At 53.7% G+C, this 27,083-nt stretch overlaps 1 protein-coding gene across 4 annotated transcripts in view; it reads right to left on the bottom strand.

Annotated features, from left to right (window-relative positions):
- Positions 1-27,083, bottom strand: part of TMEM184B (transmembrane protein 184B) — a 46,947-nt gene that overhangs the window by 5,637 nt on the left and 14,227 nt on the right. For 3 of the 4 annotated variants that reach the window (XM_046646203.1, XM_046646200.1, XM_046646202.1), the window contains exons 2-7: positions 17,736-17,978; positions 16,007-16,172; positions 5,083-5,173; positions 4,526-4,601; positions 1,392-1,483; positions 384-553 (exon numbers count right to left, since the gene is read on the bottom strand). In XM_046646203.1, coding sequence (XP_046502159.1) covers positions 384-553; positions 1,392-1,483; positions 4,526-4,601; positions 5,083-5,173; positions 16,007-16,172; positions 17,736-17,927 — 787 coding nt within the window. In that variant the 5' untranslated portion in view covers positions 17,928-17,978. Of the gene's footprint in view, positions 1-383; positions 554-1,391; positions 1,484-4,525; positions 4,602-5,082; positions 5,174-16,006; positions 16,173-16,896; positions 17,689-17,735; positions 17,979-27,083 lie in introns of those variants that run through there. The other variant, XM_046646204.1, reaches the window with a different exon arrangement.

Below are 27,083 nucleotides of genomic sequence, written 5' to 3'. Positions count from 1 at the left end.
AGCCCCCCAAATGCCACACCCCCCAGGGAGGACGGAAGCAGGGTCCACAGCTGCTCCGGTGAGGCAGGGATGCCAAGACTAAGCTGAGACTTCCAGGAAACCCCACTCCCCAAGCTCCTCGCTGGCCACCAACACTGAGACGTCGTCAATTATGCGGGGCCCCTGGGATCCCCCATCCATGAAGTGGCCCCACCAAAGCTCCCCACGGCTCCTGTGAAAGGCCCCTGAGGGCCCAGACTTCACACCCAGCGGGCGCCTAGTGGATGGAGGCCCCTCTGAGCTCTAGGCCAGGATCGCCCAGGGGATGGTGAGCAGGAGGAAGGGGACACGGCTCAGGGGACAGGGCGGCACACAAGCCTCACAGGGGCTGGGAGGAGGCTTACCCTGCCAGAAGGAGAGGAAGATGACGGACTTGACCATGAAGAACTTGAGGACGGGGCTGTAGGGGCTGAGCAGCTCCCGCGTGGCGAAGTAGAAGAGGAAGAGGGCGTAGAGCGCCAGGCTGACGGAGATGTTGTAGATGATGGTCACGTAGAGGTAGCCGCTGGTGACACTGAGGGGACAGGGGCGCATTCTCCGGCTTGAACAGACCCTTCTGAGGGACAAGGGGCCTCCCTCCCTCCTCTGCCCTGCCCGTATGCCAAGCCCCATGGCTCTCAGTAGTGCACTGAAGAGAGGCGATCGAAGGGGTCCACACATCGGGGGAGGGGTGCAAGGGTGTGCGCTGCGGCCCAGGTCAGCCCTCCTGCCTCGGCTTCACCACAGACGCGTCTGAGCCACCCGCCTGCAACTCTGGTGCCCATACTCCTAGCGCAGGACACAGGCGTGGAAGCCAGTTGGGGGCTCAGCCTGACAGTCAGGCGGCAGGTGTCTGAGCGACACGACGCTCAGTTTTGCTCTTTTCACTTGAGCCGAGTTATGTCCCCCAGTGAGGCTCAGTCTGCTCACCCACCTGGGTGGGGCCATTGTGTGGGCACAGGGAGTACACAGGAAGCATCTGCAAGGACAGGGCCTGGACACCTGGTCACTTTCACTAGCCCCCAAAATGAAGAGTGTGTGACACTTTACACGGGAGAGGCCTTCTACCTGGGAACTCACGATGGGCCTCTCGGGGGCTCTGACCCTCTCGCTCCCTGCCTTGGGAGTGGTCACTGTCCCTTCTTGGCCCATCCCCAGGGCACCACCGCCTGTATATGAAGATGACGAAAGCTGAGGGTTCGCTTCTGTGCTGAATCAGGGCCAAGTGTGAAGACGGCCGCTGCCAGGCTCGCGCCTCGCCACTCAGGGGTTCAGGGAGGTCGGAGGAAGGCAGGGCATCAGCCTCTGGGCAGGGCCAGCCACCCCTGCACTGACATGACCCCCACACACCGCGCAGGGGATCCGCTGCTTACTCAAAGTCACCATCCCGGTACTTGCCGAAGGCCTGGAGGACCACGGTGCTGACAGCCATGAGCGGCTTCACCACGCAGAACTGCAGGGTGGCCTGTGAGGGGAAGAAGGCCAAGAGGCAAGGATGAGCACAGAACCCGTGTAACAAGCACCTCCTCTGGCCAGCTGGGCCTGTGCTGGACGCCGGCAGACAGCAGAGGAGAGCCCAATGCCCTGCCCCGAGGGGACTGCCGTCTGGAGGGGGAGGCAGATGATGTGAGACGTGACAGTGCAATGTAGCTGTGTGAGAAGACAGAGAAGGAGGAAAGGATGACCGATGAGGGGATGGAGGAGCAGGAGACAGAAGATATCATCAGAGAGGGCTTCTCGGAGGAGGCATCAGCAGGAACGCGCCAGACAGACAAGGGGGCAGGCTTCTCTTCCAGGCAGGGGGAGCAGCTCACACCAAGGCCCAGATGCGGAGAGCGGACAAGTGCGACGGATAAGTGCCGGTAAAGGGCTGCAGCAGGAAGGTGGCTGGGGGACGGGCAAGGCCGGGGCCTTGCTCCAGAGAGTGGCCACTGGGGGAGCAGGGGTGGGCAAGGGCCTCCTGTCATCTTCCTCATCCACCCCCGAGTCCGGCTCCTTGCTGCACAGCCTGGGCCTGCATTCAGGGTTCGTGTCGCTGTGGGTCTTACTGGGGTAGAGAGGACCTACAGAGCATGGAATAGGAAGCAGCCCAAAGCACAGGGTCTGCAGTCCCGACATCTGAGTGTCAATTCTGGCTTCACCAACTACCAGCTGTGAAGCTCGAGTGAGGGGTCCCTTAGCCTCACTGGTAAATGAATGTGACCAGCCCCCAGGCCACAGGGTTGCAGTGTGGAGACTGCAGAACAGGACAGCACAATGTCTTCTCAGAGGTCACCCACCTCTGTGCTTTCAGTAAAGGGCTCTGCTGGCCTGCTCAGCCACTGACAGCATTCCGAGCCAGGTCTCCACAGTGCCCGTGGAGGCCCCAGTAAACTCAAGGGGTACCCACGGTGCCCAGGAAATCACTAGAATCCCATTCTCTGGAAATCAAGTTAACCAAAGCCATGAGGCTCCTTTTGTGGGAGTGGGAGTATTAAAAGGCTAAGCAAGTGTGGCTCCAAATAGGGCAGGGACCCTGGAGCAGAGAAAGCAGCCTGCTGAGCCCAAGTTTCTGCCCTGCCCGGGGATCGGAGTGCAGGGCAGGCCCAGCAGCCTGAGTTGTGGGGCTGCCACAAGGAGAAGATCACGTGATAGTGGCTAGAGGGGTGATGCTGTTGTCAGCAAACCCCACAAACCACCCCACCTGGAGGAAGTGGGACCAGCACTGTTTGGGGCAAAGAAGGAGCAATCTGCACTGAGTGAGCGCTAAGAGCCTGCCAAGAGGCTGGTGCTGTCCCGGGCCAGCTCACTTGGTGCTCAGAACAGCCCATGATGTACGTACTGTCGTCATCCACATGACAGATGAGGAAACTGAGGCACGGAGAAGTTGAAGCGGCAGAAGAGGCATCAGAGCCTAAGTCAGAAGGTCCCAGAGCCTTCACTCCACCGCAGCCCTGGATCGGGCCTGAAATCGGTCAGCGGCTCCCAGGCCAGGCTGGACCTCCGAATCACCTGGCGAGCTCTGAACTCGCTCCAGGTCCCAGACCTTCTCGTCAGGCCAGCGTGGGGGTGGCTGACCCAAGAATCTCTGCTTCTAACAAGCCTCCAGGAGATTCAGACCCTGGGCTGGTCCTGGGTTTCTCAGGCCTCTTTCTGTGTCTGCTGGAGAAGCTCCCGGGCTCTCTCACTGTGGGAAGGGGTGAAGTTTCTTTTGTTCCCCTTCCTTTCACTACTTCTCCTGCCACCATCAGGAGCAAGAGCAGAACATCTGAGCCCACAGGGCTGGGGAATCATTTCTAACAAGGCAACTAGCAAGCTAGTGATCATGGGATCAAAACTTTGTACACAATATAATCATCAAAGGCCGTGAGTCACAGCTGGGCCCTGGGCGGCTGAGCTGGTAAACAATGGCTCTGAAAGGCCCCACCCACCCTGCACCAGGACAGTTTTAACTCTTTCCCTGGAGGCCCAGTGGAGAGATTCTGAATTCAGGAACACCTGAGGCAAGGAAGATCTGGAAGCAGAACTGGAGACCTGGTATGGCCAGGTGGGTGCTCTGTGGGTGTGCCTGTGCTGCGGGCACTGGCCCTGTGCAGACGGGAGCAGTGGTGATTGCCTGTGCGTTTCACTTCCTCTTGTGACTATCCTGGCGACCTGGAGGGGCCGACAGAGGCCCTGTGGAGCCCCAGAGACTAGGTCGGGTCACACAGGCCGGGGGTGGCACGACTCTGCCTCCCTGAAGAGACAGTGGGCTCGGGCCGGGCTATATTAACTACTTCACACCATTACCTCACCCGCTCCTTAAACCATCCCTTGAGATAAGTATCATCACGCCCATTTTACAGAAGAGGAAATGCAGACTGAGAGAGGTTACGTAACTTAGCCAAGGTCACAGAGTCAGAGAAGAAGCTGGAAATCAAACTCAGATGGTCAGGCACCAGGCCCATGCACTTAACCACGACACCCCACTGCCTCCACCCAGGACACCATGGACCACAGGGAGGGTAGCCAAGGAAACCGGAAGCTGCTGGACTGCCAACTAGGAAAAGGGGGACGAGACCAGAGACTACACAGGCCTGTCTGGACATGTGTCTGTAATGCAGAAACCCTCCTGGCCTCTGGCCACAGCTGATGAGAAGTTTTCAAACTGAGATTCCAGAATCCCCATGCACTTCCTCTCATTCTCACGCACACCAAGACATGGTCAAAGCGAGCAAGAGTGCCCAGGGCTGCATCAGACCCTCCCAGGACACCTGTGCTGCCCCTCTGAGCACACCCTGCTAATGCATGTGCATCCCTAACAGCTTGGGGAGTGGCTGCTGGGGCTGGGGATGCCTTGCAGGAAACAGGAACTCCACAGAGGGGGCCCAGGGCAGCCTACGGCAGGATCATCCCTGTCCGACACCCGCCTCAGCTACTTTGTCCACCAGGGCAGCACAGCCCCTACAGGGGCTGCTCCAGGGCACAGCCCCTGGCTCCTGGGCCCTGGCTGCAACTCTTGACTGGGGCAGCTGCTGGGGGCACACACCTGCTTGCAGAACCGCAGGAATCCGATGGAGTAAGTCTTTCCCCAGAGGCAGCACGTGCCATATACACAGCTGGACCTGGAAGAGACAAGCAGAGATGGGGCTGGTGAGCAGAGCCAGGACTCGGGAAAGGCGGGGCTGAGGAAGGCGCACATCCGGGGTAGATCAGGGTGGGGCGGGAATGGCAGAGATCCTGGGCAGCCTTTGCCCGAGGCCAAGCACAGGGGAGACACAGGAGAGCAAGTGCAACTGCGGTAGGGTGTGAGGGAGCAGGGCCGCACCAGCCTAGGGAGGACAAACTGACTGGAAAAGCACTAAATGTGAAAACTGCAAGAGGGAGAAACAGGTGAACAGGGACAGGAAGAGAGAGGAGAAAGCGCTAGAGAGGCCCTCCCGAGTCCAGTGAACGGCCTCGCTCAGGAAGTGCAGGAGAGGCCCAGCAGGTCAAGGTCACAGGCAGATGCGGTCTGTGTGTCCAACTGACGCCAGGACAGCTACCAGAATGTCAGGCCCAGGAAGCAGGGTGTTGAGGGGGGCTCCAGAGGGACTTCATACTCACTCAATGGGCTTCCCTCTGATCTCTGACATGATGGAACTTTCTCCCCCGAGGTATTCATAGCACAGGCTCAGGAAATTATAGATGACCAAGGCTGTGAAAAGAGTGTCCAGAGAAAACCACCCAAATCAACAGGATGGGTAAACAGATGGCAGATTCTAAACCGCAAAGAAAGTGGAAGAACCACAGTCACAGGCAGCAACGGAGGGCCCTCACGGACGCGAGAACCCGCACGGTGACCGGTGTGTAATCAACATCAGGCAGAGCTGCACTGCGCTGCCGGGGGCCTGTGCGCACGAGGGCTGCGTACATAACCCTGCTGCGCACGCTGTAAAGAACAGCCAAGAAGCGATTGCCACAAACTTCAGGATCGTGTGGGGAGGCTGGAGCGGGGCGACAGGACGGCCAGGCTGGGGGCTTGGGGGGGCTGGCAGTGTGCACCTTCTGGGGTTCAACAGGGATTGGCTTTTACAATTATTTATTAACTTTAAGCACTTTTTTGTTTGTGTGATATGGATCACAATTTCACAACAAAACAACAATACAACATTCTTCAGAGGGAGAAATTTTAAGCCAGAATGAGATAGCAGAAGCTTTACCCATCCCACAACTTGTGCCATCTCAGCACGCACAGCACTGTAAGCCGTAACGAAACCTACGAGGGGGACAAAATGTAGCACAAATGTCTTGGGAAGCTGGGTCAGCTCCTTGTGAATCAGGACACAGCTCGAGATCACCATAAAGATGCAAAATTTGCAACAGTGACCAATAGCATAGAAGTATGTTGTAAGTGCTCTAAATACAGCAATACATTGTAATCAGTCTCCTGGTCAGAGGACTTCTGCTGGGTCAGCAAAATGAAGGTGGTTGCCTGCAGCTGCTAGAGGCTAGATGTGCCAGAGGGAGGAGGGAGAGAGTGGAGGGGAGTAACAGAGCACAGCAGAGGACACCACAAAGGGAAGGGTGAAGGAGAAAGCAGAGGCCAAGAGCATGGGAACCAGAAAGGCATCCAGTGAAGGAGTGAGGCCAAGGGAGGGTCAGAAGAGGGTCAGAAGACAGGAAGGTCAAGGGAGGCACCCACAGCCCTGCAGCCAGAGGGTTCTTCCTCATCTGATGCTGCCACCCCCCTGCAGCATCGAGGCTCCGGGGCGCAGCCCCTTGGCTCGGCACTCCAGCTCTTTCCACAGGTAACGGGGTCCCTGCCCACCCCTCACACCTCCTTCCAGCAGGCTGCCACCTTCCATGCTTTCGCTCTGGCCGATCCCACTGCCTGGGAACCCACAGCACCTACCACACGGAGCTGTGACTGTCCCTCTACAGACAGAAAGCAGAGGGTTTGCAACGTGGGTCTTCTACCCGTTAGCTGCGAGCCTCTCTGTGCCTCAGCTTCCTCCTCTGTTCAATGGGGATAACAGGAACAACTACCTTGACAGGCAGTTGTGAGGGTCAAGGACATATGCAAAGTGCTCAGAAGAGTGGCCAGCGCTTGGTGGCACTGAGTGTAGGCTGTCACAGCCATTACTGTTTATCTGACTGCCTTCCTCAGGGACTTGTGTCCCTTGATGGGGCTGAGGACTCTGAGCGCTGCCTGCCTGGCATAGAGGCAGCTCGGGATGTTTGGTGACTGCAGGAATCTCTGATGAACCCTAGATCACTCTTCACTGACAAGAACTTTGGGGCATTTGAGAGTAAGGGGGCATCAAGCCAAATCTGATGTCAGCCTGCTAATAACCTTTGTCCAAAACCACACAAGGCCAAGTAGAATAAATGAGTCCATTCCAAGCTGGGTCCAGCTATATTGTGGTCAGTGGTATTTTCCAAAGATGGCTACATCCTGTGACAGTGACACTCCTCCGCTGAGAGGTGGGGTCTCGCTCCCTGCCTTTGCATCTGGGTGGAGCAGGGTGACTACAGCAGAAGTGATGCTTCCTGACATCTGATGTTGGGGTTAGAAAAGGGCTCTTTCCTCCGTCTGCTTCTCTCTTGAGATGCTTACTCTCAGATGTAGCCACCATGCTGCAAGGAAGCTCAAGCTAGTCCATGTGGAGAGACCACATGGAGAGGCTAATGTGGGAGGAACTGAGCCCCCAGCTGACACCAGCACCAACAGCCAGACACCTGAGTGAACCAGCGTCAGATGACTCCTCCCCCAGCCTTCCGGTTCCCCAGCTAAGACTCAGACATCACACAGCAGGGACACACTATCCCCACTGTGCCCTGTCCAAACTCCTGACCCGCACTATCCATGAACAAAATAAACGGTTGTCTCTTCTGGGGTAAGTTATTCACGTAGTCACAGGAGGTGGAATACATCTAAAACCACTCCTGGAGTTCCCAGGGCATGCCGTGACCCCTCACCTCTCCCCACAGTGGGACATTCTGGTCCCTCTGCTAACTCCCAGAGGTAGACCCAGCGAGAGGCTACCTCCTCCTTGGTGGCCTCCCGTCCTGCTGCCATGCTCATTTCACACACCACCATCCTCTGCTGATCGGGTTGACCCTCCCAGTACAAAGGGCAGCACAAAGTAGCAGGAAAGCGATGGACCCGGGAGCCAGATGGTCTGGGTGTGGACGGTGGCTCCACCACTTAGCAGCTATGTGGCCTCAGGCCAGTTTCGTAAGTACTCCCTGCCTCGGTTTCTCCTGTGTAAGTGGGGATAACAAGAGCTCCCTCCTTGTGGGGCTGCTGTGAGGACGGGGAGAGTGTGACGCCTTAGAAAAGGCTGAGCTCAGAGCGAGCAGTCCACGGTGCCTTCCCTGTTGTTCTTTCAAGACTGTAAACTCCTAGCAGGAAGGAAGTGAGGGCAACCCCCAACAACTACCAGAGGGCTGGGCACTAATACACAGCCGGTCCACACAGGAGGAACGAGTGGGCAGACGTGGGCCAGAACTCCAGGTGAGGCTCAGGGAGGCAGAGGAGGCAGGTGCGGCCTACACTCAGTCTCACACTCTCCAAGGTGATCAGACTTCCGGTCGCCAAAGACAAAACCCTCCAGAAAAGCCAGAGTGGCCTGAAGCTCATCAGCCTCCTCCTTCTAGAACCGCCCTCCCAAGCTAGGCCACCTTGCAATCCACTCCTGGGAAGAGCTTGGAGCCTGAGCTCATATCCTTTCCCGTGTCGCAATGTACGTCAGCATCCCCCTGAATGACGTGGTGCAGCTGTCTAGCCAGCTCTGCAGTCAACTGGTCAGAACCGTCAAATTTCATCCATCTCCCTCAGTTCAAGATTCTTGGCCTTTTAACGGAGCCATGGGGCCAGGAAGTCTGTAAAATGCCAATTTGCTGACGATTTCCTTTAAGGGATCATTAGTGAGGCAATAACGCATTCTCAGAGAAGAGAGAGAAGACAGAATCTCCTCAAGATGACTCAGCCAGCCCACACAGGACCCGCTGGCCACCTGGACAAATCAAGGCCCTCCGAGGAAATTAGAGCCTTGCAAAACGTCACCCAACACCCCAGCAATGGTGCTCAAAACGGACGCCTCAACACACACCCCAGGAACGAACACAAAGATACGCTGGCCCTGGACACAGGAGAACAGAAACGCTGCATGGACATCAGCAGTGGGCCTCTCAGCCAGCAGCCTTGTCACCTGACCACCTTCTAACCACACTTCCGGTCCCCTGGAGAGGCCCCAGAGATACAAAATGACATTATGGCACTAAATATTCACTACAGACTTTGTGCCAGGCTCTGGGGACACATAAGTGATGAGGAGACCAAAGAGCAGGCCCTCCAGACTAGAGGGGAGCATCCAGTATGAGGGGAAGGATGGTCTCTCTCTCTCCCCAACCCTAGACAATTAGGTACCTGCAACTTTCTGTTCCACTCTAAATACCAAATCTTAGATGAACTAGAGACAAATGCACACAATCAGGAGAGAAGGACCAGGATGGGGATGAAATGAGGATCGTACTGGAGCCTTGAGGCCTGGAGAGAAGACATCAGGGGTCACTCTCTTCAGGTAAGTGACAGCCACCTTGTCCAGACAGTCAGACAGGATCCACTCGTCCCAGGGGTGGATCCTAGGAGTTCAGCTTAATGTAAGAAACACTTTCTAACAGGCAGTCTTCAGAGATGGATGGTCGTGGGCTCTCTGCCAGTGGAAGCATGCGATGAGAGGCTGGCAGCCCGTGAGAGACAATATAAAGGCATTTCCAAGCAGCTGCAACTTTAGTGTTCCTTCTGACCCTGAGACTCAAGGCTTCCTTTTCTCACCGGCAGCTTCTCTAACCTGGAGCTGCCTGGACAGGAAGCTGTAGCCCAAGAGACTGCTCTCCATCCAACCTCCAGCACAGCCCCAAGGGCCCCCCAGGGCTTCCAGACAGGATCCACTAAGAAGAGCACTCCAGCCTCTCCGCCAGCAGCTCCCTGAGCCAGGATCATCATGGGGTCCCCACTAGAGGTGAGGTGGGCACGTCCGTCTGTTCGTTCAACCAGTTCTCGCTGGACACCTGTCGTGTGCCACGCGCTGTGTGCAGAGCCTCAATGACCACTCCAAACTCACCTCCTCTGCCCACCTTCAGCACCTAGACCCGGCCTCGCGGCCTAGCCTTCTTTCTATACACAGAAATGCTCTGGTTATCTGGAAAGACTTAGGGCACTCCGTGTTTCACATAACTTGTAAATGATCTCGGAAAACTTAATTTTGACTACTTTGGAGAGAAATCTTCTCTGCTCAGTAATGAGGGGCCTCAGAACATTCTTTCCCCCTTTTCCAGTGACCGGTGATCATCATGGACAATAGTGGACACAATGTGCTACAACCAGGGTGGGCAGGAACCCGCCCCTACCAATGACCCCAGACCTTGAGCCAAGTTGCCCCACTGGCAGTTCCCTCCTCCCTCGGGGCTTCTCTGTCCAGTGCTGAGCCTGCTTATTGCTGCTTCCTGCCACCCAGAACGCTGTTTCTGATCTCTCTTTTCTACTGGTTTCTTCTGAATATCTTTTTTTATTCTGACTGATGGAGCTCTTCTAATTCCTGGCTCTGTCAGAGCTGTGGCTATCAGGGCCACAACGAGCCAGTGAGTCCTTCTGGCAGCACACTGGCCTTTGGTCTGTGGTGGCCCCGTGTCTGTGGCCCTCGGCTGGGTTCACCTTGACTGTGCTCTCTCTGCCTAGGAAGATGTTTCACTTTGGGTCAGATTCCAGGAAGTTAAGTTCGTCCAACTGAAACTGAGCGTATGAAGCATCATTCTTTATTTGTTTATTTCCATACAGGTAAAATCTCTTCTCCTAACAAGAGCTGGTACTTTTCCAGGGAAGAAATCTGTCCTGCACTCCTTCACCAAGCCTGGCACAGAGCAATTCCTGGGACTCGGACCCAGGGCTGAGTCTGGCCTCTGGTAATTACTCTCTGGGTAATCTGGGGTGAGTCTCGTAGCCTACTCGAGTTTTTTTTTTCACATTTGTAAAATGAGGATAATATACACTCCAGCAGGTAATTGGGAGGCGAGAATGAACTAACAGTAATGAGAAATACATGGTAAAACTGTGAAGTACCACATAAACATTAACAAAACAGTGCCGCCCGCATAAGGCAACAGTCGAAGCTGCATCTCCCTCCTCTGAACTCTGGCCTCCCTGTACCCCTCTGATCACAGAGTGCCCTGGGGCTGTCTGAGTCATCCTCAGGGGCTCCTCCCCAGCCTGACCACAATCAAACACTAAATTCAAGTAAGGGGGGCGGTTCCCACCCCTCCTCTGCCTGCCTGCTCCGTTCCCTTGGTGGCACGTCCCACTGCACTGTGAAGTCCGGCCCTTACAGAGGACAGAACCGCCAGAGTGGGACCCCAGGCAAGCTGCTTACTTCTCTGGGACTCAGCCCTCCCCTCGCAAAATGGCGATACTGCCACCAAGGAGCAGGGTTTATCTCTGCCCTCTCCTCTCCCACCTGAAATGAGAAGGAATGGGTGGAAAGTACAAATCTTCAAGGACAAGGAGAGGGCACGGGAGACAGACGACAAGAGATGGTGACAAAAGCTCTGGGAGATGCAGCACGGTCACTGATCCAGGGAGGGGAGGGAGCCGCCAAGAACCCCAGAAACCCTTAGAACTAGACATACTGGCAGTTCTGAGGGTGCCGGTGCGGGAGAAGGTGGCTACAAGTCTCCACCTGCAGCGACTGGGTTTGCACTTTCAAGACAGGCTGGGATGGCTCTGTCCTCAGAGAACCTGGCCCAGCTGAGGGCAGCGATGAGGACACTTGCAGAAAATAGAGACGAAGTCTGAATACGAAGGGCAGGACATCCAGGTCTCCTCCCCTATCTGCACCCGTAACTCAGCCTGCCCAGCTTTCACCTCCCAGGTTAGAAATGAAAAATTCTTCTCTGTGGGAACAGGCCCAGAATCAGACTTCATTTGGTGCCTGCCCCACCGCTGCATAAAAATGGCAGAGAAAATGTCCCATGTCCTATCACCCAAAGGGGAGGCCCACCAGGTGCCCTGCACAACGAATATCCCACCTCTTGTGAGATTTCAGAATACTGGGGATAAAGGCAAGACCTTCTAAAAGCAAGAAAAAAAAAAGCAGGTCACATCCCGGCATTAAGCATCAAATCCAAGAGACTTTCCAAAAACGACACCGTAAGCTAAAAGACGGCGAAAAACATGGGAGAATGATTTCCAACTTAGAATTGCATTCCCATTGAATACCAAACAAACACAACAATATAATAGAGATAATTGCAGACAACTTTCAGATTTCAAAAGATAGAACTCCCATCCACCCATTTTCTCAGGGAGCTCCTGGAAGATGTGCTCTAACCAAAAAGAGAGAAAAAAACCACAGAAGTGAAAAAAAAATAGTACCCAGGGAACAGGATTCAGCACGGGAGAGGCGAACAGGATTCCGGGATGACGGTGAAGGAAAGACCCAGGACAACAGCTGAGCAGTAAGAGGCCTGAAAGCAACGAGGCCAGCCTGGAGCGAGGAGGGCAGCGCTCCGGGAAGAACGCCCCCGGGAAACCCAGAGCTAACAGATCCTTAACTGACTGTCTGACTGCACTGAGGAGGGTTTCTCTTTTTCATTCAGTTGAAGCATTTGGGAACAAATTAATGATAGATACACAGAAAACAGCAAACCAAATAGCAAGCCAAGCGGTAACCAGAAGAAGAACAAAAAGTTGTACAAGGAAATGCAGTCTTGGGATACCGTGAGGCTCAGCTTCGAAAAACATTCACAGACACACAATAATGCAAACACTGAATGCAGACTTAGAAAACACTGTGATACAGTCACACGGAAAAGACATAGGAAAGAAAACCGTGTGTGGGGGGGATGGTTGGGAGTGAGATACCTAAATCAAGGCCTTCTACAGTAGGAAGTCACTACGGAACTCTACCTAAAATGGAAAAATCAATTGGGGACGGCCCGGTGGTGCAGCGGTTAAGTGCGCACATTCTGCTTCGGCAGCCCAGGGTTCGCTGCTTCGGATCCTGGGTGCGGACATGGCACCGCTTGACAAGCCATGCTGTGGTAGGCATCCCACATATAAAGTAGAGGAAGATGGGCATGGATGTTAGCTCAGGGCCAGTCTTCCTCAGCAAAAAGAGGTGGATTGGTGGTAGATGTTAGCTCAGGGCTAATCTTCCTCAAAAAAAAAAAAAAATCAACAGTATAAGCATATTTTTAGGTTATTCTAGGAAAAAAAAAAGAACAGTTTAAAGAGTTGAAAGCACAGTGAACTTGGGAATCAGGAGGAGTCAGGGCAGTTTTGCATTACAACCATATGCACCTATTACAGTTGGTCTCTGACTTACGATGGTTCCTAAGATTTTTTGACTTTACAAAGGTACAAAAGCAATATGCGTTCAGTAGAAACCGTACTTGGAGTTTCGGGTTTTGATCTTTTCCCGGGCTGGCGGTATGCGCTACTACACCCTCCCGTGATGCAGGGCAGCGGCAGTGAGCGCAGCTCCCAGTCAGCCCCGTGATCAGGAGGGTGAACAACCGACATCCTACCACCTTTCTGTACCCACAAGCACTCGGTCGTTCACTTTCAGTAAAGCATTCAATAAATCACAAGATATTCAACACTTTCCTATAAAATAGGCTTTGTGTTAGATGCTTTTGCCCAACTGTAGGCTAACCTAAGAGATGATGTTCGATAGGTTAGGTGTATTAAATGCATTTTTGACTTACGATATACGATGAGTTTATCGGCATGTAACCCCATCCTAAGTCGAGGAAGATCTGTACTTCAATAAAACTAAAATTTTAGTTGTTTTAATTTTGTTAAAAAGAAAAGCAAATGTGTGCGCAGTGCCCAGTGGAGAGCCTGGCTCTGAGCTGGCTTTGGTCCAGGCCTGGCTGGCTCTGAAATGAGAGTTCTCCAGCCCAGTCTATTCCTGCCCCCTTCCTGGGTCTTGGGACACTGAGGAGGAAGGGTGGGAGGGGCAACGAATGGGGAGCTCTTTTTAATTTTAAGGGACACAGCCCATCACCACCTCCACAGTGGCAGGGCTTGTGGGCAGCTGGAGCACTTGCAGATAAGGGAACAACGGCAGAGGGTCCGAAACACAGTGCAGAGGTGCGGAAAAGGGCAAGCCAGGGCCACGCCCACAACCCAGACACCACAGGCTGGTGGACTCCAGGGCAGCCTGAACTTCACAGCAGCTGTCGGGCTGTTTGTAAACTCCCTCCGAGAGGCCAAGGGGATAATAGCGTTGCTAGGCGATGTGCTTGGCAGGGCAGCAGGCTTGCTGCGAGGACCTTTACACAGGCTGCGAGGAAGGCTGGGACAGCCAAGGCCTGAACAAAGAGGCTTCTGGAGCGGGGGGAGCCCCCCAACCACCTGCTGCTGCCTCTGGGGCAGGGAGTGAGGTTGGTGCCGAGGCTCCCTGGCTGTGCGGCCCCCCTTCTGCCAGGCACCCCAGTCTTCAGAGCCTGGCAGAGAAGGGAGCCTACACTTGCCCCCACCGACCACACAGGAGAGGCCCCCGCCTTGGCAGGGAAGAGCTTTTTCCTGCTGAAGAACCGGTGGGCAGACGCTGCTCCTGGATACTCATGCAAGGCTGGCAACTGATCAGAAAAGGCTTCTCAGCCCCACCCTCTCAAGCCCAGCCTTTATGGCTCCCCAGGTACCTAGAGGCTTCCCTGGGGACTCTGCTGCCTCCAGGAACATCAGACACTGGAGCCCCAGTTACGCCCTGAGCAGGTCCCCCCAGGCCTCAGTATTTTCAGCTGGCAGGGCCGGGCAGGAACACCAGCCTGGGAATTCAATGAGGCCCCACGTGGGCAAACACAAGGCATGGAGCAGGTGTTTGATAAAGTCACTTATTCATTCAAAAAATACGGTGCGAGCGAGCACCTCCCATGTGCCTGGCTCTGTCAGCCCAGCCGCTCCTGCTCCCGCACAGCTAACAGTCCACTCAGGGAGACAGAGCAGACCAGGTCCACGCTGTGGGCACTGACCCGCAAACCGCGGTAAGGCCATGAGGACACAGACAGGGTGCTGGAGTGAGAGCGACAGGCGGAGCCTTCCTGAGGAGACACTGGAGTCAAGATGGAGGAGGAGGAGGAGCTGGCCGGGGGAAGAGCTCTGCAGGCACCAGGAAAAGGCCTGAGGTGCCCTGGCCGGAAAGGAGGCCGGGCCTGCGGCTGGGGCAGCGTGCTCCCGTTAGGTGCCTGCGTTTCCTCGCCAAGTCCAAAGGCATTTCCTGTGCCCTGGGAGCCCTCAAGGATGCACGGGTTCAAAGCAGGACAGGAAGAGAGATTCCCGCTTCTTAGGCGACAAGTATGCTGCACGCCAATATCCATGGAGCCCAGGGCCGGGGGCAAAGCCCTCCCGGGTCAAGGGAGCAGACAAGCAGTCGTGGTCAGCATTGCCCGGCATCAGTATAAGAAAACCCACATGTGGTCACTCTATCTGAAACTGGCAGTGGAGGTACGAGGAGGAAAACTGGAAAACGCACAACCACAAGAGGGTGGGTGTCAGAGGTGAATTCAAGGACCCCTCCTCCTCACCCCTGCTGGCCTGTTCCAGTGCAGGCCTGGGCATCGCTGACCTGTCTTGGGGCCTCTGGCCTCTCCCTCCTTCATGCACCCGCGACATGGAGATTTTTCTAACCTATTGTTTCCAATCGTGTCATATTTTTATGCATCAATAGAAAAAGAAAATGTAAATTTCTCTGTTTGGCCTGCAAGGCTGTATATGTCCCCATCCTTGCCTCCCAGGGCAATCCCCTCTCCAGCTGCTGGCCTCTCCTTAGTGGTGGCCAGTCTCCAGCACAACTGTCCAGCACCTTCCCAGGCCAGGGCTCCTGGGCCCCGTGAGAGAGCTTTCCTGTCTCCTCGTGGTGACTGCTCAGGTGGCACAGACTCCCGCAGGGCAGGTGGGGTGAGGGCTGGCCGTCCTCTGCAGCCCAGCACCCAGCAGAGGGCCCGGCCCGTGCCTGGAGCTCAGCACCGGAGCAGGCAACGCTTCTACACCACACGTGAGAACACAGGCCCCTGAAACGGAGCGAGTCGCCTTCTTGGGTGGCACATATGGCTTCTCCCGGGACAAAGCCCTCAGAGTTAACAAACGTGGGGATGGAGGCCCAGCCCTGCCACCGCTTTACCACGGCCCTAAGGATAAAGCCCTGATTCATCTGTACCTGTGGTTCTCTCTACAAATGGACCACTTCCTTGCTGCCCCCTCCCCATCAGAGATGCCGGAACTGAGGAACGAGCCCCAGGGAGAGGCTCCCTGCCTCCAGGTGTCTGTAAAGCCGTTTGGGAGGCACATCGCACAGGGCCCCCGCAAGGTGACACTCGGGCTACACGTGTGCTGTTACCTGTCGATTTGGGCCTGGATGGAGACCCTGAAGTGGGTAAAGAAGTGAGGGGGCCTCGAGGAGGAACTGGGGAGAGGGGCTTCTAGCTCCCAGATGCCAGGCGGGGGGGCGTGCAGCCCCCGTGGCCGCCCCGCACGTGTCCTCACCCTCGTAGCAGTCGCGCACGGTGCCGAAGTACACGTAGTACTGGTCGTTGGTGAAGAAGAGGAGGCTGAGCCAGGAGTCGAAGGCGTAGATGGGCACGATGAAGAGGATGCGCACGATGTAGCGCTGCTCGTTGGGACAGCTGTAGCAGCGCAGGTGCATGTAGATCTGGGGGCAGAGAGGCCACGTCAGCCAGAGACGCAACTGTCGCCGCAGCACGGGAGGAGGGGCCCGGCTGAGGGGACAGGAACGAGCTTTGCTGTCTACTCTGCCACTTACTAGTTCTGTGACCAAGTTACTCAACCCTGAGCCTCAGTGTCCTCTGTAAAATGAATCAGCACACTTCCAGCATAGGGCCGTGGTGAGCACCAAACCAAGGAGTGTGGAGAGCTTGCAGGGTGCACGGGGGGGCACAAGGCTGGCTTCCCAGACACAGGGTCCACGAGACCACACCCAAGACTGTCCACATCAGAGCTAAGGACGAGGTGGGGAAACCACATTTGTAACAAGCTCCCCGGGCACCTGCACGCACAGCCAGGTTTCGGAACCTCGGGCATATGGTGCAGAGGAGGCCTTCAATCACTGTGTGTGCCCCGACCCTGTCCTTCCTAAACACCTGGTCCCGGGGGAGCTGAGTTAACACAGGCGTCCAGGTGGGCGCCTGCCCAGCCCCATCCCTTAACTGACGTCTGGCATGGAGGGAGGGACAGACGGGACTCTCGCTTCTCTGGAAGGTGGAAGCGCTTCCTGGCTGAGTGGCGGCAGTGATGTGCTCCTCCTGTGTCTCCTTTTCCCATCTGTTAAACAGAGGCAGCGCTGCCTGCCTCACTGGCAAGTTGGGAAAATGACATGTGGTTTTTAGAAAGCAGGGGGAAAAATAAAAGCTACACACGAATGCCAAGAACGGCTGCAGCCGGTCCTCAGGCCCAGCAGCCTGCGTCTCTCGTCCCAGCTCTCATGACTTCACATTTGGCCCCGGGCTCGGGAGGAAGAGAGCAAACATTCTCCATCGGCTAAGAGCCAAATGCCTTGGAAGCAATCGGGTTCTGGAAGGGACGGGGATCCCAGGGCAGCAGGCGAGGAGCTGACGGGACACAAACGGGCTCAGCCTTCCCTCTTCGCTGGGCAACCTGCAAACTTCTCCTTCCTCGGGCAGCCAAGGCATGTCTCAGCCACAGCAGCCTCCTCTGGGACGGCGAGTACAGGAGACTTGACTTCTCTCCGAGCTCTGCCACCAACCTGTATGTGACCAGGCTAGTTCCCCCGCCCTCTTCCCTCTCTGGGTCTCCATTTTCTTATCTGTGAAGCAGTCACTGACACCCACATGCTCCTGAACAGTCCCCAGGCTCCCCTGCAGCTCAGGCTGGACACATGGCCAGTTCTGGCCGTGGAAGGTAAGAAGTGACAAGTGTCATTTCTGGATTGAGATGGCTAAATGTCCAGAGTGCCTTCTCCACTTGTCCCTCCTCCCAGCTGTCAGATGACAATGCCTTGAAGCTGCAAGATGCTGGAGCCACAAAATGGAACCTGACCTGCCCTGGGCTGGGACGTGAGCAAGAAGTCAGCTTCCGCCTGGTGAGGCCGCTGAGATTTCGGGGTTGGTTTATTACTGCAGCCTGGCCTGGCCTAGCCTAGCCTAACTAATACTTTGTTGGCCTATAAACCTCTCAGGATCCTTCTAGAGGGCCTTTAGGTGCTCTGTGGCTTGGGGGCTCCTGACTGGCCAGGTACCTGGTGGCAGGTGATGAGCAGGGCCGTCCAAACAAAGAAGCCAGAGATGGCCTGAGCGGCAGTTGTCATCAGGAACACAGGCTGCTCCATGGCTGTGGGGCTGCCCTCGGGAATCGCAGAGACGCTGGGTGAGGCTGCCGCAGTTGTGGGCGAGGCTGGATCTGGGGCCAGTCCGGCCCCCCTCACCGTCATCGTGCCCAGCGGCAGGGGGCTGCAGACCCTTGGAGTAAGTGACGAGTTGGCCTACGAGAGAGGAAATCACAATGTTAGCCTCCTTCCAGGGTGAGGGAGAGTGCTGGAAAGAATCACCCAGGTCTCTACATCCACCTTCAAAATACAACCAGACTCTGACCACAGGTCACTGTGGCCTGAGCCATCAGGCTGGTCCCAGCCCCCAACGTGTCTCCCCTGGATTAATGGAACAGGCTCCTGACCAGTCTCTCTGCTTCTGCTTTTGCCCCTGCTGTCCAAGCCCCACACAAAAGCCATGTGAGCCGTTCCAAGACATTAGCCAGACCAGGCCCCTCCTCTGCTCAAAACTCTCCAGTAGCTGTTGTCTTCTTTGCAGTATAAGCTGCTGTCCTTAAAATGGCCCACAAGACTGCCCAATGGACTCTCCATGGCTCTCTCATCTTGTCTCATCTCCCACAATCCCACCTCAATCCACCACTCCGGCCACACTGGCCTCCTGCTGCTCCCTGAACGTACCAAGCCTGCTCCTGCCACAGGGCCTTTTCACTGGCTGTCTCTCTGCCCAGACACACAGCTTGCTCCTGCACTACCTTTAGGTCTCTGCCCTGACCACCTGCTCAAACGTGGCAATGCCTCCCCCACCCCAGGCACTGCTGACCTCTTTGCTTTCTTTCTCCAGAGCACTCACTGCCATCTGCCTCCATGTGACAAACTACATTTACTCATATATTTGTTAACTGTCTGCCTCGTTCACTGGACTCAAGCTCCCCGAGGGCAGGGGCACTGTTCTGCTCACGACTAGATCTCCGGCACTTGTGCTGGGCACACCGCAGGTGCTCAGTGAACACCTGCTGGATCTGTACATCTTCACACTTCCCAGTCCAGCAAGGAGGTCATCTCCTGAGGGCGTGTGCCTTCCTTTGCTATTTCTCTCCAATTCCCCTAACGGCTGACGCCCATTCCTCACCATCCAGCTGTGCTGTTCTGGAGACTCTGTGGTCCTACCCCCCTCTGTGCGCCTTCAAACTGCTCATCTTTTAATTCAGCGCAGGTACCACTCTTCCTAAGAGCCTGCCCCGAGCACGCTCTCCGATCAGACATTCCTTTTTTTCTTTTTTGCTGAAAAAGATGATCCTGAGCTAACATGTATGCCAATCTTCCTCTGTTTTACACGTGGGTCATTGCCACAGCATGGCTGACAAGTGGTGTAGGTCCTCACTCAGGATCCAAACCCATGAACCCAGGAACCGAAGTGGAGCATGCCAAACTTAACCACTATGCCACGGGGCCAGCCCCAATCAGACACTTCTATCCGTTTTACACACCTCTGTTGTTACAGGTAAAAAGAGGGTCTGTCATTTGCTTCTATGTTCTCCTCCCAAGACTGTCACTCTTTGAGGCAAGACTACATTTCCATCTCTGAATCCCCAGCACCAAGACGATTTATAACATCTACTTTATTATCTGTTGATTTTCACTCTATATTTCCAAAAGAATTTGAGGTATTTCACAGAGCAGCAGAAAAGAGAGTTGAGGAAATTGGCATAAAGGAAGATTCCGGGTGGGAAAGCAAAGATGGGAGCAGGCAGGACACAGGACAGCATTCCAGGGTCCCGCCCAGATACCCTAGCTGGACTCCCATGTCGGCCCCACAATTTCAGTACCTGTGGTAACAAATTAACAATTTCATTGAAAAGTAACCCAGAGGCCACCCAAGAAGAGATGTCCTTAGGGTTCTTGCAAGTTTACAAACAGGGACCAGTGCCAGGCTGGAGGCTGGAACCACTTTCAAAGGGCAAAGCCACTCCCGGGAGGCTGGCCGCTCCTATACCCACGGGCATCTGAGCCCCAGGGCCTTGACGGGCATCCCTTTCAGTGCTGCCATCTGTTGACAAGCTGGTCAACACCATCCTGGGGTCACCGAGTCTCCCTGCAGCAGAGGCCTGGAAGACGAGCCTGCAAAGCGACCAGAGGAACATCTAACCACTGAGCAAATGAGGTAACGTGGGGAATGTGGACCCTGGAAAGGGCCTGGCCGGAACTCCAGCCCCAGCTCCACCACGGCCAACCGTGGGCCCCGCACAGACTTGCCGGGCCCTAGAGGGTCTCTGCTGCTGAACCCAGAAAATGGCCAAGCCCCTAAACCTGACCATCTCAGCTGGAACCCCGAGGTCAGCCCAGACGACCTCTCACAGTCCCTTCCAAGTCTCAGCTGATACTCTCGGCCAGAACATACCGACCAATGGGAGGTCTCCCTGGGCCTTCCCGGGTTGCCCCCAGGCCCGCAGCCTGACCCCAGACGAAAAGGTTCTTCACCCACTGTCTCCCCACGCTTCCTGGCTTCGCCCTGGCCCCTCTCCAACGTCTCCGGCATCCTCTGCCCTCACCTGCACCACGTCTGCTCTTAGCTCTAAGTTTTTACCCAGGAGAGCCCTTTACATTCCTATTTTCCTGTAAAAATAAGCGATCTCTAACACATCGACCAAGAGATGACTCTAGATTAAAAACTCAAAAGTGGAGAAGGCATCTATATAAAGAATCTCAAAAATGGAGAAGGTGTCTATATAAAGCCTGGTGGCAAGCTTTGAAAAAGAGACACAGTGACAAGTCTAAGAATAGCTCCTGTAAGTATGGTTGCAAAATTGAAAAACAGGGCCAGAAATATTTCTTAAAACAGAAGATTTGGGTTGTAGATCATCATCTTTGTCTATCATCCCAAATTAAATGAATAAACACAGGGAATTGGGGTGGGGGGGTACTAGAGGAAGTGCAAATACTCCTAATTCTTCCCCTTCTGAGCAAGGGTGAGGAGTGTCAAAGGACATTCTGTTCTTGACTAAAGGCAATACTGAGAGGCCCCTGTGTGGACTCCCCAGTGGCAAGGGGCAAGCACTGAGCTCTGATCCTGCCCACAGGGAGGGGACACCTGCCAGCCTGTCTCTTCAGCAAGTGGAGCCTGGGAGAAGGCTCCAGGCCCAGCTTCTTCCCGGGGCTGAGCTCACTCAGACTCTAGCGCCCCTGTGAGCCCCAGAGTGACACTCAACACTCAGAGTTCTCGCACATTCCTCACACAGGTCATTTAGTTCACAAGAAGAAATCCACTCAGAGAGGGTGGGTGACTTGCCCCAAAATCAGAGCCAAGGCTGAAACCCAGGTCCTATAAACACATTGTCTCCCCATCGCCTACCAACTGGGGGCCTTGGAGGAGCTGTCCCTCCCGCTCCAGAGGCTCCAAGCAGGACACAAGCACTACCACAGGCTTGGGACTCTCCTTGCAAGGAGGGGAGGCCACGACGCTGGGATGCTTCTGCAGCCGGACCCATGCGCCATGTTTCCGCGCCGGCGCCCTGTGACTTACCAACCATTCGCTGTACTCTCAGGCAGCCCTCACGGTCCACAACCCATTTTCCCCAACACTAGCTCATGTGTTTCCTCACAGCAACTTTGAAGTAAGTAGCATCTTCTACATCTCAGACGTGAGGAAAGTGACGCAGATTTTGGTTTTATGGCCGCCTGGGTAGTACCAAATGATTCGAGGTTTTCATAATATCCCGTGAAAATACTTGAGGCAATGTCCTGACTAACAGACGCATGGTCCCTGGCACCCAGGAGAGGCAGGCGGTGGCGGCTCCTCGAAGGCTGTCTCTGGGACTTGCCCCACTCCCAGGACCCAAGGGAGCACACAACGCTAGACCCCGCACACATTCAGTGTGGTGGGGGCGGGCGGCTGGCCACGGGGTCCCGCCCTCTCACACTCAGGGAAGGCACCTGCCTGGGAAGGATACCTTGCCTGCTCAGGTCCCACAAACCAGCAAGATGTTGGCCCGGCACAGCCCCGGGACCCCGGAGAGGCAGGGGTAACATGGGCTGGTGCAGCCCCTTTGCTCCCCAGGGAAAGGGGCCCAGTGAAGGGCCTCCATGGCTCCCCTTTTTCAATACAATCCACACACCCCGAGGCCGGGGGGATGCACAGAGGAGGCTCAGACCCCAGAGGCTCTGGCAGCTCCCCATTATTTTCTTCACTGACTGAACGTTAAACTCCATGGCAGAGGGCCCTGAGGAGAGATGCTGGAGTCATCTTTCCAACAAAGATGTCCTGAAGCTTCCAGACGCTGTGCTGGACACTGGAAGACACAGCCTCGGCATCGAGGCGCTCACAGCTCCTCTACGTGCCTGCTCTACGGGACAGAGGTAGCCTGGAGGCCTCACCCCACTGAGAGGTGAGTGCCCAGAACTAAGGGAGCCCAGAGGCAGCATCAACTGCCTTCGCCAAGGCCGGGGAGAGGGTCAGAGAAGGCTCCAAAGTGGCAGGGACTTTGGGGCAGAGTCTTTAAGAGGCATAAGCAAGCCTCAGCTTTGAAGTCACCAAACAGGTGACAGTCCGTAGGACAAATGACCTGGCTTCCCCAACAAATTAGTGGCTTAAAATCAAAGGCAGTTGAGGGGCTGTTAGAGAGTAAGAGAAAATGTAAAAATAAAAGTCCTTACCAATGGAGGAAGAATAATGTTTTCAATAAATAGTGCTGGGACAACTGGACACCCAGAGGGAAAAAGATGGACCTTAACCAGAACCCTTATACCACATACAAAAATTAATTCAAAATGGATCATGGATTTAAGAGTAAAATGTAAGACTCTAAAATCTGTAGAAGACACAGGAGAAATCTTTGAAACCCAGGCTTAGGCGAAGCCTCCTTAGACCTGACGCCAAAAGCACGACCCATGAAAGAAAAACCGATAAACTGGACTGTACAAAAAGGAGAAACACTTGTGCTGTGACTCTGTCAAGATGAAAAGACAAGCCACATAGTGGCAGGAAATATTTGCAAGCCACATATCTGATTAACTACCTTTTAGAACATAGCAAGAATGCTCAAAGCTCAACAGTAAAAGAACAAACAATCCAATTAGAAAATGGGCAAAAGACACGAACAGACATTTTACTCAAGAAGGATTCAGGGCCAATAAGCACATGAAAAGATGCTCAACATCATTCCACCAGAGAAACACAAACGAAAGCCAAAGAGATATCACCACACACTCATAAATACAAACTGCTGACAACATCAAAGGGTGGCAAGGAGGCGGAGAAGCTGGACATCACACACATTGCTGGTGGGAATATAAAATGGTAGAGCCACTTTGGAAAACTGGAAGTTTCTTATAAAACTAACATGCACTCACCATGCAACCCAGTAATCACTCTTAGACATTTATTCTAGAGAAATGAAAACTTACGTTCACACAAAAACCTACACATGAATGTTCACAGCAGCTGTATTTGTAATCGCCAAAACCTGGAAACAATCCAGATGTCCTTCAACAGATGAAAGGTTAAACCCTGTGCACCCAGACCACGGGATACCACTCAGCACAAAAAGGAACAGACTACTGATACAGGCAGCAATGTGGATGGCGCTCGAGGACATGTGTTTAGTGAAAATAGCTAAACCCAAAAGGTCACATACTGTCTGGCTCCATTTACACAACATTCTCAAAATGACAAATCGATAAAGATGCAGAACAGATGAGTGGTTGGCAGAGGACAACAAGGAACACGTGTGCACAAACACAAAGAGGGCAGCACAGGGAGTTCCCTCCAGGTGCTGAGACACTGTGGATCTTGAGAGTGGTGGTAGCTACGCTGGTCTACGGGTGACAAAATCGCACAGAACCACACACGTATAGACAGTGAGAAGTGAATCAGGCCTGCAGTCTGGTTAACGGCACTGTGCTAATGCCCACTCCTGGTTTAAGTGACGTAAGACGTCACCACTGGGGGATGAACAGCGCATGGCATTCTATGTACTATTTTTGCAACTTCCTGCGCCTCTAATTATTTCAAAACAAAAATGTTTGTTTTGGTTTTTGTATTTCTGCTTTTTCTCCCCAAATCCCCCTAGTACATAGTTGTATATTTTAGTTGTGGGTCTTTAGTTGTAGCCAAAAAGGTTTTTAAAAAGTCCTTATCAGAGGCCAGCCCTGTGGCCAAGTGGTTAAAGTTCCATGCACTCCACTTCGGCAGCTTGGGTTTGCAGGTTTGGATCGAGGGTGCAGACCTACTCTACTCCTCAGCCATGCTGTGGGGGCATCCCACATACATAATAGAGGAAGACTGGCACAGATGTTAGATTAGCGTGAATCTTCCTCTCACACACACACACACACACACACAAAGTCGTCATCAAGTAGAGATGCATCCTGAACTTTTTTTTTTTTTTGAGGAAGATTAGCCCTGAGCTAACTACTGCCAGTCCTCCTCTTTTTTGCTGAGGAAGCCTGGCCCTGAGCTAACATCCATGCCCATCTTCCTCTACTTTATATGTGGGAAGCCTACCACAGCATGGCGTGCCAAGCGGTGCCATGTCCGCACCCGGGATCCGAACTGGCAAACCCCAGGCCGCCGAGAAGCGGAACGTGCGAACTTAACCGCTGCGCCACCGGGCTGGTCCCTCATCCTGAACTATTTAAGGGTGAAAAATAACACGATGTCTGGGATTTACTGTGTAAAAGGGGGAGAGAGAAAGATGCGACAAGATTGCAAGACATTGCTAACTGTTGAAGCTGAGTGACTGATGGGTAGAAACTCATTATACTATTTGCTCTACTTCTGTGTGTTTGAAATTTTCCACAATAACAAGCTTTAGACAGTAGAACAGCAGAATTTTCCACAAAATTTGCAATGAGATGGGCAATGACGCAGGAAATCCTATCAGACACTGACTGGTTATCTTGTAGAAAAGCAATCAAAACAACCTGTCAAACCTAACAACTGAGTTCATCACATGTTTCTTTTACAAAAAAAAACTGTTGCAAATTTGCCCACTTTTTTCTATGACCACTGGCTGTCAGATATGCTTCCCAGTGACGTTTTCAAAACGTCCTTAAACGTGTTGAATATGTCCCCCGATGAGAAAGGCACGTCATCCCAACACTGAGAAAGGAGCTGCTCCTTGAAAGAAAGCCAGGCTAGGGCACAGCGTTCTGGGCAAGGACATTGGGAAATCTTTCTACTGTCGCAGGATTTTGTTACCGAAAACAATGTAAGTCTGTAACTTACAAAAACTCTCATTTCTGAACTCCTAAAAACCTACGTAACAGAATTTTCTAATCTGTTTAAAAATTTCCAAAGCGAGTGGATTTTGGACTCATGCGTTAAGAACTTTAAAATAAAATACCTTCCATTTAGTTTACAAAAACATCTGATTGGCAGCAGGGAGGATGGAAATGTACTAGCCAAATTTCCACAAATCCTCCACATACTCAGTGGATGGGACGGGAAAACGAGTAACCTGATTTAGAAAGCAAGCCAGTGATGCGTTTCCTGTGTGCAGCTACATGTCCCCGGCAGAACAGCCATTAAGACCAAGCAGCTAAACAAACTGAATGTCAAGCCAGACCTTCCAACTGCTCTCTCCCAGAGCGTAAACGCACAATTTCCAAAAATAATCAAGCATACAAAGCCAGAAGGTTTTTGTACCACCGAGAAAATAAAAATTTTTTTTAAATTATTACATCTTTAGTTCATCTTGTGATTTCTAATTTTGGTGTAGGTTCTAGGATGTAGGTAGTAGAACAGTGAAGTGACATACGTATATAGTAACTACATCGACACCCATATATTGGGGTGCGTGCCCCAAAAGGTTTTTACTGATAGGTATGTGTGAGTAAGGAAAGCCGAAGAGCGGGGCTGAAAGCAGGGGGAAAGCCAGGCCCTGACACGCTCCCCTCTTCTCCCCAGCTCCTCTGCCTCTCTGTCCTTACACCTGTGTCGTCCAGCTGGCTCCCTCCGTCCCAGGCTGAGTCAGACAGAAAGCAGTCAAGACTCGGTCCAGCCTCTCTCCCGGTGGCCTCACACCTGTGTCCTCATTTGCACACTGCCCTGCACACTGCAAGAGGCCAGGCCACAGCCTACTTTGTCTTAGGCTCTGAGTCAGGGAAACTGAGCTGCAATCTTGGAGCCACCACCCAGCTGCAACTGGGCAGGTGACTGGATGTCTCTGAATTTGTTTCCTGGCTGCACCATGCTGTAGCCAGGGCCCTTGGGCCAAATGAGTTTAGGAATTCAGAGTTTTCAAGATTTTAGAAAGGGTTATGGTGCTGTATATGGTGTGTGCATGCTGACACCCCCAGAGGGGTCTGGGCAGTACCTCAAACCAAACACATATTATTTCCATAGAGAAACTTGAGATATTTTTAAAGACCATAATTAGTCTCACATCAATTCAGGTCAGATTTTTGCCACAAAATTAGTTTGCTGCAGACTTAGGAGGAACCTTTGGGATTTCAAGTGTTCTGGATTCCAGGAAGGTGGAGAAGGGACATGGGCCTGCACTGTCCTCCCGAGCAGCAGGAATCAGGAATCAAGTGTGGCTTATTTTTTCCCTTATTTTCAAATGTGACCACGTCCCTCCTCCTGACCTGAAATCCTCTGAGAACATGTCAGGATCTGACGGCGGGAGGTGGTCCTAACTCCTCTGCAGAGAGCCCAGGGCCCTTGGCAGCTGGGTCCCAGCCTCCCTTCCTGCCTCCTCCCCGAGTGCAGGCAACACTGGTCCCTGCACGTGTAGCCCCCAGCTCTGTGCCAATGCACCCTGCCCTGTGCCCTGGTCCCCATGGTGAATGGCAACTCCTCACATCATCCTAAACATCACAGCCTCACCCAAGGGCCAGCCCACTCCTGCCCCACTGTGGGGCAGTATGCTCAGCCACAGTATTAAAGGTCGGTTCTGACAGCGTTCCTGTCTCCCCACACCTGAGTCATCTATCTCCAGGTCTAGCACAGGGCCAGACAGAGTAGGGATTCAGAAGAGAAGAATCAATCAATCCACTGACTGTCTGAATGCCTGGCATTAATGCCACCTGCTCCACACTGTCACTTAGTCCCCTCCCCACCACTGACACTTTCCAGAGCTCAACTGAAGGGCCTGGATGTTTGGCTGGAGGGAGGGATGGGCTGGGTGAGGGGAGAGGATGGAGGCTGAGTCACACTGTCTCACGTACATCTTCCGACGTGGAGAGGCCACAGCAAGGAGGGCAAAAGGACTTGTTCTATGTGCTCCATCAGGACACAACCCGCTTCACCTGATGGGAGCAACACGAAGGCGAGAGTCTGCCAAGATAAAGATGTTTTCATCAACTGGAACAATCTAGCAA

Source organism: Equus quagga, chromosome 19 (genome assembly GCF_021613505.1).
Source record: "Equus quagga isolate Etosha38 chromosome 19, UCLA_HA_Equagga_1.0, whole genome shotgun sequence".
Classification (NCBI taxonomy): domain Eukaryota; kingdom Metazoa; phylum Chordata; class Mammalia; order Perissodactyla; family Equidae; genus Equus; species Equus quagga.
Note: the sequence above shows the minus strand (reverse complement) of the source record. Positions and strands in the feature narration are given on the sequence as shown.